Source organism: Tachypleus tridentatus, chromosome 12, assembly GCF_004210375.1.
Source record: "Tachypleus tridentatus isolate NWPU-2018 chromosome 12, ASM421037v1, whole genome shotgun sequence".
NCBI lineage: Eukaryota > Metazoa > Arthropoda > Merostomata > Xiphosura > Limulidae > Tachypleus > Tachypleus tridentatus.
This window is the reverse complement of record NC_134836.1, coordinates 100,051,743-100,064,409: the sequence shown is the minus strand read 5'-3', so window position 1 is coordinate 100,064,409 and position 12,667 is coordinate 100,051,743. Positions and strand designations below refer to the sequence as shown.

Sequence of the window (12,667 nt, the reverse complement as noted above, 5' to 3'; positions counted from 1 at the left end):
TTTCAAAGTTTCTCTGATGGTGGTCATATCGATGAACTTAAGATTTAAGCACTCATAACCGCAGATAGAAAGCCAAATAAATTATGAGAGTTATAGGATGTTGTTTGCTTTGTGCATGCTATTATTATTATATTTTCTTAGGTGCATTATTTAAGTAAGTAAAAAAAAAATATTTATTAAGGAGGTTTTGGAGATTATGCAAATGAAATTGGACAATTTTCAAATGGAGAAAGTCATTTTTAATTTTAATATAAAAATCACTTTACGCTCAAAGTTGATAATTGTGTTAGTTAAAATACTTGATTGCAAATTGATTTTTTGTGTACATAAAAGTGTTGTTTACTGAAAGCTTAATGAGTTTCATGATATAATACATGAAATGTACCAAAAGCTAAAGTAGGGACAGTCTGATGCTCACTTTGGGTTAAATGGTTGTTCACATTGAATGAACCCCTTGTAACAAAGTTAATGTATAAACTTTGTAATTATAAACTGAAAATAGTTCTGATAAAGTTGTGAATGAAATGTATTTTCTAAATATAAATAATTATCCTAATAAATGTAAAACAATGTTGTGCTAAGAGTCATTCTGTTTGTCTCACTGTCACTACTTTTTGCTTGTCATTTAGTTCAGAGTATAAGTAGAAAACATTTTGTTGCTTTCTGTTTTATTTATTATTTTCAGAATATCAAGTTTGAAAGCTCTTTAGATTAGAATGAAAGTTATGTATTGATTAGTTCCTGGTGAACAAAAACTTAAAAACAGAACACAATTTATTCAGTTATTTTAGAAGAGAGTGAAATCTTCTAACATTATACAATATAAAGAATTGGTAAGCTGGTACTTTTGTACTGCATGTCTAACACAGGTGAAAGAGATAGGTTGATTTAAGAATTCTGAACGAGATAAAATGGATTCAGTAAAAGGTTACATGTGAACTTACAAGCCCTGTTTTCAGATGTTAGGTGATAAATTGTGTATTTCAGCTAGAAATCTATCAAAAGGAATTATTATTGGAGTCAAATGCAAAAGCCTCCCAGTGACTCTGCGGTATGTCTGCGGACTTACAATGCTAAAAACCGGGTTTTGATACCCATGGTAGGCAGAGCACAGATAGCCCATTATGCAGCTTTGTGCTTAATTCAAAACAACAACAAATGGAAAATCTGATATTCTAGTAGTTGCTTCTATAAGAAGGTTTGTGATGGGGATTGTTTTAATAAAAACATAACCCAAACATATTTTTCAAATATCTGTAGGAAGCAGAATAAGCTCTAATTTTCCACCTATTCGACGACATTCTCCACCTCTCAGAAGAGATAGAGATAGAGATATAAGACGAGAAGAAATAAGGAGGGATGACAGAAGAGATCGTTACAGAGAGCGAGAAATTGAAAAAGAATCATTTCCATCCTCTTTATCTTCAAGAAAACGTTCTAGGTCTCCAAGACGAGCTAGCCACAGTCCTCCACGAAGAAAACCAAGAGTTGTACTAAGATACACAGTGCAGATCCCAAAGATCTCTCTTGACCTGTGAGTATCATTGTAAAGCTTGAAATCTTTCACTCTTTTGTGCTTGATTTTATGACTGAGAAAGTGTCAGGGTTATAGAACTGTTTGTTTTGCTATATACTTTTATGTAATTTTTTAATGTATCTGTATGATTCAGTATCATTGGTCCACAAAGTCTTATAGTTTTTATTGAATTTTATTTTATAATAAGTTATAAAGCTTAAAGTAACAAACATGTACAGCAGAGAATTAAAATTTACACTATACATGGTCACTTTTTGTTTGTAGGAAAAGGTTATAGCATGAAAACATCAAGGAAGGAAGGTATTATTGTTTTAGTTCTTAGATCAATTATTAAGTGCTTATATATAATCCTTAATTTCATATAATGCTCTAATTTATTCTCAGAAGAAATTTTCTTTTTCCTTAGTCATGAAGGAAATGTCATGGAACTTCGAAAACGCTACTCCAGTCTCTATATTCCATCAGATTTTTTCTCTGCCTCTTTCCTGTGGCAAGATGCATTTCCTCCCCACCGACCATTTAGTTTGGACCATACTTGTACATTTCACGTAATGAGTAAGGATGTAGATCCAGTTGGGGAGAATGATGCTATTCTAGAACCTACTGATGTTGATCATAGATTTAGTGCTAAGGTCAGTAACTTTTTTTTTTTCTTGTGACAGATACATTTATGTTTTTAACATTTAAATTGTTTTATTGTTTTTGATTGCTCTGTTTTGCTTAATGTGTAATTTTTTTATCATTTTCAAATAACAGTGCAGATTTTTCCATTGTCAACAGTTTGGTCACTCAAAAACATCATGTCCTGGTTCTTTAAAATGTGCTCATTGTGGTGGCAAAGACCACGACATTTATGAGTGAAAAATAGAACTATGCTGTGTTAACTGTAGTGGTCCACATCCCTCTTACTTTTTTCTTGCCCTAAGTGGGTAGAGGAGAAAGAGGCTCAACACTTGAAGACTATAAATAATATCTCCTAGCTAGAAACTTGGAAATTATTGTCTCCAACTCTGTCTTGGACATGTACTGCTGTACTCCATTCCACTGCCATAGTGGGAGTACAGACAGTCTCTCCATGCCTTCAGCAGAGTCATTTGGAAAACATCTGAAGAATCTTTTGCCCTCTATGATTAAAAGAGTCGACAAATTTACATCTACTTCCATCTCTGTCCCTGCCACTTCTTCCAGTGACTGCTTGGTTCCACTTCCTTTTGCTTCTGGTTTGGATGTTTCCTTGGCAACATCCATTTCTGCAGCGTCGAGAAGTAAAACAACCATTCATTCACACTAGAATCTTTATCCACAGACAGAGACCTGCCTACTTGACCCAGGGCAGGATCCATGGAGGTCAGTAGACCTTCATCTAATAAAGAAAAAAAATGTGGTTGAAAACAGAAGGGCTCCCTGCAATGCTTTCCTCCATGTAAATAAAAATGGCCACTTTAATCAGTGGAACTTTTGGGGTTTTTTGTTCAAATATAGATGACATAAAGGATTTGATTGATTCTTACCATCCCTTGTGTCTCTCCTTACAGGAAATGTTTTTGAAACCTGCCGATACAGTCACCCTTTGGCAGTTCTCTTTGTACAGAAATGACAGGTGGTGTGATGGACAAGTGCATGGAGGGGTGGCACTGTTGGTTGATCATCATGTGCCCACCCTGTCTTTGCAACTTAGTACACCCTTGGGTACTGTAGCCATCCGTGGTTCCTTGGGTCGTATCATCACTATTTGCTCTCTCTACCTGGCTTCTGAAGAGACCTATCATCAGTCATACCTTGATGCCCTTATTGAGCAGCTACTATCTTCCTTTTTAATTCTAGGGGATTTTAATGGACATAATCCCCTCTGGGGTGGTGCTGATATTGATAGGGGGGGTCGTTCCATAGAGCATATGCTCTTGAATTACAACCTATCTCTCTTAAATACTAGTTCTTATACTTATTTTCACAACTTAGTTAGTCTTTTACTGCTATTCATCTTTCTACTTGCTCCCCTTCACTTTTCTCTTACTTTTCTTGGAGGGTTGACAATAACCCACAGGGCAGTGATCATTTTCCAATCATTTTGAGAGAGACTGGCCATGCTTGATGCTACCCTTCTCATGTGCCTTGATAGAAGTTTAACCAGGAAAATGTTTTTCCTGATGCTTAGTGCCATGCTGTTGTACTCCCTTTTCCTAAGCCTGGATAAGGTCCCAAAATTCCTTTGAACTACCATCCAATTGCTTTGATCTTTCTCTATAAGATCATAGAAATGATGGTTAATGCTCCTCTTGTTTGGTTCCTTGAACCAAACAACCTCCTCTCACACACTTAGTGTGGGTTCTGACAACAGTGCTCCACCATAGACCACCTGATTCAACTTGAAATGTTAGTCATGGAAGCCTTTCTCAAGCGATAACATCCTTGTTTGTTTATTCTTTTTACATTGAGAAAATTTGATACAACATAGAGGTATGGCATCTTGCGAGACCTCCACTTTTATGGGTTGTGTGGCCCTTTACCCATTTTTATTGAGCATTTTTTTAATGAATTGGTGATTCCAAGTCCATGTGGGTTCAACATTTTTCCATTCTTTCCCTGAGATCTGTGTCTTTAGTGTTACACTTTTTATTATAAAGATTAATGCCATCAGTAGACAACTCCCCTCTACAGCTGCAAATGGTCTCTATGTTGACAACATGACATTTTGTGTCAGTTGTTGAGCATGAGGTTTAATGGATGGCAGCTACAGACTTCCCTCAGTCACTTAGTGAAGTGGACCACAGCAAATGGTCGCACGTTCTCTTTTTCCAAAACTTTGGCTTTGAAGATGTTAGACACTGTTCATCATCAGGGGCTTTCTGAACTTCTCCAGTCCAGAGTTTGTACACTGAGCTTCATGAACCTCCTCTGTACCTATGTCATTTGCAACTGTCTTTATGGTACCATTTTAAACATATTTTTACCATGGGTTCACAGTGTCACTATCGTCAGTGACACTGTACACCTCAGTTGTGTTTTTAAATTTTTAAGGGCCATTGGTCTTTTTAACTCTATTTAAGATTTTAATTTGAAAATTGGACTATGTTTTGTTTTAGCATGATTTCTTTTTACATAATTTAATTTTTTACCTTTAACCAGTTGTTTGGTACAGATAGTCCAGTTGCTTGCACCAATAAACTCTAAACAACCAACCAATCATAACCACCAGAAAAAATTAGGAAATAGATCCAAATTACATTTTGTTTGCTCTAGAATGGCTACAGACACAGCTATTCTAAGTAGCTTAAATCTCATAAAATTATACACACACACAGACACGGTTTTTTTTTTAATTGACTTTTCAGCTGTGTCTGACTAATTTTACAGAAGTTGCTTGCAGGTAACTTCATGCTACCATATCCAGTATTATAAAACTGGCTTTTATGGAGTGCAACTCTCTTACCTTTGTTCTAATACCAGCATTTTGTAGAATACATTCACATTTTGGTTAATAATACATAAGTGTATATATATATTATTATAATTATTGTAATGTACAAATAAATTCTTAAATTTTAGTTTTCTTAAAACATAGAACTGTAAGTAAATATAGATAACAATGGTCTCTTTGAGTTATGAAATTTGTATTTGTTTGCCATAATTTGCCAGACCTTTTTGAGTTAAGCATGTGGATTATTACAACAAAGTTATTTTTATGTTTGATATGTGCTTTTTTATGAGGATAGTTAGAAACAATTACCATTTTCTCAGTAACTGCTTTAAAATATCAGGACAAAACCATCCTCTACGTCAAATTTCCTCAATATTTTTGATAACAGGAGCTTTTTGTCACTTCACTAAATTGTTGCAGATTGTTGAAATGCAAGAACAGTATTGTTGTGATTAACATGTTTACATAAATACATTGTCAGTTTTGTTTATTTCTTTGTTTTTGTGATATCCTGTTGGCTGGCGAGGTGATTTTAGAAACATAGTTCTCGATAGGATGTTGGTAATCAATTTAAGGACTATGGAATTTAGAGAAAGAGTTCATACAACAGATTATGTTCTAGTTTCTTGTTTATTGCATTGTAGATAAACTTTAGAGTAAAATTTAGTAAATATTTTTGTAGTTTATTAATGATTTTTAGATGGAATGTGAGAAAGCTAATTGCTATTTATGAGGAAATATCTTGATCTTATACTTAAATTTTTTCTTAAGGTTATGTTAATGGCAAACCCCTCCTTGCAAGATATATACCACAAATCGTGCGCCTTGGCAGAAGATCCAGAAAGTATTAGGGAATCCTTTGTCCATCCAACACGTTTGATTAGCTTTCTTGTGGGATTAAAAGGAAAAAATGAAACTATGGCTATTGGTGGACCATGGTCTCCATCCGTAGATGGACCAGATCCAGACAAAGACCCTAGAGTACTGATAAAGACTGCTGTCAGAACTTGTAAGGCTTTGACAGGCATCGACTTAAGCAAATGCACGCAATGGTGAGGAATGTTTGCTCCATATCATCTAGTTCATGTTTTTTGTGTTGAAAGGCTTACAAAGTTAATTATGTACTTAAAAATCTTGCACACTTAAGTCTTTGTTTAATTTACTATCAGTCAAATTTACATACAGTTGAAAATAAAAATGTTATTTACTCAAATTACTTACTAATTCAAAAATACTTCATTAAGCTTTCGTCATATCTCTATGTGTATGTTCTTCCCTTTTACAAAGTTCTAATGCTTTGTGATTGGTCAAAAATGCTCCCCATACCTCTAAAGTTTTTAAAACAGATTAATTTTTACTTAATGATAAATTTGTGTATACATGTTTGCATTGCACTCTCTATTCAAGCTCGAGATAAATTCAGTTGAATATTATCTTCACATAATTATTCCCCTAATTATATAATTTTTAAATCATAGTATTTGGGAACAAAATTTATAACATTTGATTTTAATTTTTTTGTAAAAAAAGCACCTATAATCTAACCTTATCAGTTATACTGTTGTTAAATACAATGGATTACATTTTATTGGCCCTTGTGTAGTGTATAAATAACTCCAAATTTTTGTCATTTGGAGAACACATTTTACAACATTGATCTGTTTTAAATCCTTTCTAAAATAGGTGTATGCTGACAGTTTGAATTCTCATGGCAGTTTTAAAGACAAGATAGTTTTTTTGTGTTTGTCTTTTGTGGAATGATAATTGGACATAATTTATAAAATATTTTATTTGATGTTTGGAAGTATTGCTCTTCATTCCTTTCCAGAGGTGTTGTGAAAGATGATGTGCCAGACTTGATGAACCACCAGAGAAGCATTTGACTTCATTTTACAGAAACACAACACAACCTCTGCTAAAGTGTTAATGTTTGCTTATTTTATTTAAAAATTTTTTTACTTGTACATATTACACGTAACTATGATTGTGTATGTATGTAAAAACTAAACTGTAAGTACATGCTAAATTTCTTAACCTATTGAGAAGAATAGCATAGAGTTCAAGATAGGAATCAGAATATTATTTCATTGGTGATATTTCCTCATCAATTATTTTACATCAGTGTAGTAAACATAATAATATACATGTAATCATATTTGAGGAAGATTTCTAATGAACCTAACAATATGTACAATTACACACATATTTTGCAGCTCTGATTGCCAGTGGCACAAGTTGCAGGACCTGCACATTTGGGTTTGGTTCTTTGGATCTTTAATTTCTACTGTTTTTCTTTTTTGTTTCAAAACATACAGTTACCTTGTAGTGTCCTATAGAATAATTAAGTAACTTTTCTCAGAAATTCTTTTATTTTATTATTGTCCCTTAATAACATATTAGGGCATAATTTGGAATCTTGTTGGAAGAATGTCATTACCTACTTCGTGTTTAGGAAATTTATATATATTAAACTCTTAAGAGTAATGCATGTGTTATGTATCATGATAAATGCATTTTATATTGAATTAGAAGTTAAATCGTATCTGTGATGTTTTCTTAGAAGTATGCTTTAAAGTTGTACACAGAAATAAGATCAGCATATTGTAAGTTTTCAAAGGATTTAAAATTCATTAAAAAAGGCTAAAAAGGTAGCCTTAGATTAAGTTCTAATAAGGAATGTATTAGTTTGTTACATAATTACTTAAAGGACAAAATATTACTGTAGTTACATATTTAATAACAAATAGTTTTATATTTTTTTTTCTGACCATCACTTTTATTTTGTAGGGTGGGAAACATATAAGTTTCAATCATTAAAAAAAAGCAAGTGGCACTCAGACTTGTTTCTAAATGTTCAAAACACTCACAATTGAACTGAAATTTCAAATTTACTAATTGAAATTAATGTTTCATCAACTCTTACTATGTTTTTTTCTGATTTAAAAAAATTTATTTTATAAAATGAAATGGACATACTATATTTGTACAAGTGAATATGATATCAATATTACAATTCTAACCTTTTCACTTACAAAACAGTTCTGTTTTTTCTTAGTCTTTCATAATATAGATCTCATGATTATTTAAGAAAATTCTATTTTTGAAATCTTGATGATTGAAAGCAGTTAACTAATGCATTAATTCAGTTGGTACATGGGCTCAATAAGTTAGCTATAAACCTACTTTAATATAATACCATGTTACACTTGTCTCAGGTTGATGGGGCTAGGTATAGCCTAATGGTTAGCATGTAAGACAATGGATTTAAGGGATCATAGTTTATGCCTCAATTATTAAAAATGAAATTGTGATCTACACTTTAGGGCTATGGTTATGTTATAAAAGTGGTAGTCAAATTTAAAAAAAACAACAACTTAGAGTAACCCAAGAGGGTTTTAGTGGGTAATGTTGATTAAATGCTTTCCATCTAGTCTTACATTAAAATTAGGGATGGCTAGCGTACGTTTCCCTTCAGCGTGTATATCAAAAGAAAGCGAAACCTTAAGGTTTGTGAGAAAAAATTGTTTCGTGGAAGTTTTATTACTAATGGAATTTATTAAACATGTCTTTATAGTATTTTTCCTGTGGCTTTTAAGTTTTTAAAATATCCTTAATAATATAGCAGTAGATACATCAATAGCCATTTGATTTATATTATTACATTATCACAGAACTTCGGTTATTTCAGTTAATATTCATAGTAAAACCTTGTCAGCTACTGAGTGTTTTTTTATTAGGTTAAGATCACACAGACATTAAACAGAATTTTACTTTGCTGTTAAACACTGACATTGTGTATCCAGTGTATTCTAGTTGGGGAAACGTAACATGTGAAAGCCTCTTTTTTACTTACTGGAAGATCTTTATGATGTTAAAATCACTGGTTTTATTTATGCTTGAAACTCAAAATGGCTAAGGTCACTGGCTGTACTTTTAGATTTTTAAATAAATATGTATAAATTTTAATTAATAAACTAATTTTTACTGGTGAGTTTCTGCCCACAGGACAAATATCAGTTTTAGTTTGTGATTTACACTTGGTAGTGTAGTTTTCTTGTCAGCTTACATACAATGATGTTTTTATTTTGAATGCTTTCATCATTTACTACATAGGAATATAATGTTACCTGCAAAAAAGTAAAAAAATAATAAATCAGAACATGTTTAAAGAATATAATGATTTATTCCTTGCCAATAAGGGATTGCAGTGTTACCAGAACAATGTTTTGACTACAAAGGAGACAAATTCAGATTTTTCTTGTCAGGAAAGCAACTGAAAAACTGTAACAGATAAATGTACCATAATTGCATTTACTGATAAGGTTTACCAAACACTCCTATGCACTTCTATAAGTACCTGATTTGTTAAAAAATAACAAACAAACTTGTGTATTCTCTGTGTGCACCATATGTAATTTAAAAAACTACAGGCATCAAACACGTTCAAAACTACATTTACATGTCTAAATGGGAAAGGATTAAATATCTCAAAGATTAAGTTTATTTATCATAAATAGAACAAGATATTTATTTTGAATATCTTAGTAATAGAAAGCATTATTTATTTATAACAAAAAACTAAAGTTTCATTTTAACAGAAACTCTTTGCATTAACTAATAATTTGCATTAATAAGTGATTAGCTTCAAAAATGTAAGTATTATTGAATAAAAGGAAATGTAGCCATACCTCTTTTTACTTTTATGGTATTTTATCTTGGGTAAATGAAGTGAGAAGTTACTGTAAATTGCAGAAATAACACCCTGGCAGTTTCTCTTCTTCATCTTTGGGTGTAATTGATTTTGCCCTTTATTAGTAAATATGTAAAAGTCAATTAACACTGAATCACACTGAAAACGTTTTGGCCGGTCGTTTTTTTATTTTTTTTATTTTTCTTAACCCTTTAGTGAAGGTTATTCACAGGGACAGTAGGCTTTATGTGGGTTCAGCCAGAATGAAGTTCCAAAACAGCTGGTATTGGAGTAACAAATATGGTTGTTGTCAGAGAATTTTCTAAATTTCAAACACGAGTTTTATGTGCTTTCAAAAAATTCTTGTTGAACCCACTGAAGTACCTAATGAAGCTTGCCCTAGATTTAGGTTTTGGTGAAATAGCTGTCCCTCTATCTCTCTTTGACCCTACTCACAGGTATCGATTTGCTGAGATCTACTACCGACGCGGAGAGTCCAACCACAAAGGCCGCTTGTATCCTGCGCGTGTTGAAACAGTGGTGATTTTCTTGCCAGACGTATGGAGCTGCCTGCCCACCCAGCTCGAGTGGGATGGCTTGGTTTTCCAGTACAAAAATCAGCTTCAGAGGAAACTCCACGAAGACACGGAGGAGGCAAATGAGACCCAGGCAGTGATCAACCCTGTTTTCTTCTCTGTATCTTGAACCTCTGTCTCTAGACAGGGTTCATCTTTTTAAATACTGGGCTGGATAACTCTGATTATGCAGCTCACTTTTCAACTAGCCAAGATCTTCCAAAATTGTATAGAAAAGAGAAAAAAAACAAATTTTTCTTTAAAAGTATGGATTTCCCCAGTTATACAAGTTAAATGTATTTGAACTTAAATTTGTTTTTAAAATGTGCTATTTTGTTGGTATTTGCTAGAAAATTGTAGACCTTGGCTGGTTCTTATCTATACTTAAATGAACAAACAAACAGTAAATTAATCTTTCTTACTTTCTTAATCTCTGAAAAGGTTGGGTTTGTGACAAGGTGGACTTTAGAGGAGATTTCCAGCATCTTATAAGATAGATATCTAGTACTTAAGTTTAGGCTGTTAAGGTTTTTACAATAGGATGAACGCCGTGGTGATGACCTTGGATTAAAATAGATCCCAGGAGCCATTCTGGAGGTTGACAGCTGCTGATGTGAACCTGTTATGTTATCTCTTACCTTCAGATTTAGTCATAGTCATTAGTTTTTTCTAACACCAAGCCTGGATTATACATACATCAACATTTACACAGTCTATAACTTATATACACTTTTGCTGGGTAGCTATGCTGGATTTTGTTTAATTTGACTTAATAACGACTTTAACCTGTACATAAAAGAGAACAGTTAACATACTGCATTCTCTGACTTCCTAATACACACTTTAAACAACATCTCTTTAACACTTGTATTTTTCTGAATAGTAATTGAAATTTGTCTGTTAAATGTTTTAGGAAGATGAAGAAGGTAATCAAGAAGAGCAGAGCAAGAAGGAACCAACACATCATTCTGAACTGGATCCAAAAACTATGAAGGTATGGTTTTAGCTTAATTCTGATACAACTTACACTGCCCTCTATAAGTACAAATGTTTATTTGCCACTAACCTTGATATTCCTAACTACCTTTAGGTGTATTCATGTGAGATATTTGCATGCTATCATGTAAATAATAGTGCTGCAACCTTCCACCAACAGTAATGTGACACAACTGTTGTCACTAGTGCCTTCTCTTCCATGCAACTCTTAATTATTTCTTACTTAGTAGTCTTACTGTTTGGACTTGTGCTTGCTTGTTTACTGGCTGTTTTGTTTTTCACAGAGTACTTGGAACAAATATTCAACTGAGATTAGGAAGAAACCAGTCAGCTTGATTTTTAAAATGAGAACTGGTGTTCCATCATCACTATGTTGGCTCTGAACTCATTTTTTCACATCTCCCCTGCATCCCAACTTTATCATAATTTTTTCATTGGTTGTGTGTGTGTTCAGGCTCTTATGTCCAAACTCGCTTCAATTCTTTATGGTATTTGTCATGTGGTTTGGTCATTTGCCAGTCTTTTTTTATTCCCAGGGCTTTCATTTCAACCATTGCATGGATGATTGGCTTCTTCACAGGCCAACTCTGTCTTTCATACTCTGTTTATCGTAAGAGAAATGGCTCAGGTTGGTTCGTTAGTGGAAGTTGAAATATTTTTTTCTACCCCCCATGCACTACCTATTTCATCTCGGGGTGTTGTTTTATTTCTTTCTCATTTGGGTCTGAATTTCTCTTCTTAGGTTGAGGGCTATGGTGCTTTTAGTTCAAAGCTCTCATTCTCCAATAATGCAAGTTGCTCTCACTATTTTGGGAATATGGGCTTATTAGGAAGCCCTCACCCACATGACCACATGTCTCCATCAGTGGGTTTTATGGGTACAGATGATCTACATTCAGGATCCCATGAATGCTATTCTCATTTTTCCTCTTTCATTACTGATTGAATTTGTCTGGTGATTGGATTGGACATCACCCTTATGGATGATCCTTGACCAGACTGCCACCTTTTATTCCATTTTTGGGTGAGGTTACTTATCTGGTTGCTCAGAAGGTTCATGGTGATGGATTTGCTTGGAGTCCTCTCTCCTTTGCAGTCCCTTGGAGGTCCTTGCAGTTCATAGGGATTTGGTGCATTTTCTTGAAAGCCAGTCAGTGATGGTACTTTCCCAAACTTGACTGACATCTCATGCTTCTTCAGACAAGGGGGCACTCAGTCATGAGACATGTTTTTGAGCATTTTTTCTCCTATGTGTGGGCCACAGCCATTGAATTCTTATGTTGGCTTGTTATATTTCAGGTTCTCTTAATCTAATTGTGAATTATGTTCCAACAGGATTTTCTCTGTGGAGTGCTCACTGGACCCCCACAAGTGTTTCAGTGGCTCTGTGCCCATGTAGGTGTTCCATATCTGGTTGCCTCTGTCAGTCTTGTAAATTTTTAGTTCCTCAT

The 12,667-nt window shown here is 33.6% G+C and overlaps 1 protein-coding gene across 1 annotated transcript in view; it reads left to right on the top strand.

The window, feature by feature from the left end:
* The window catches only part of LOC143235703 (cell division cycle and apoptosis regulator protein 1-like), a 70,608-nt gene that overhangs the window by 30,376 nt on the left and 27,565 nt on the right, over window positions 1-12,667 (top strand). The window contains 5 exon segments of the mRNA XM_076473916.1: window positions 1,261-1,534; window positions 1,944-2,169; window positions 5,727-6,007; window positions 10,104-10,314; window positions 11,134-11,214. Coding sequence (XP_076330031.1) covers window positions 1,261-1,534; window positions 1,944-2,169; window positions 5,727-6,007; window positions 10,104-10,314; window positions 11,134-11,214 — 1,073 coding nt within the window.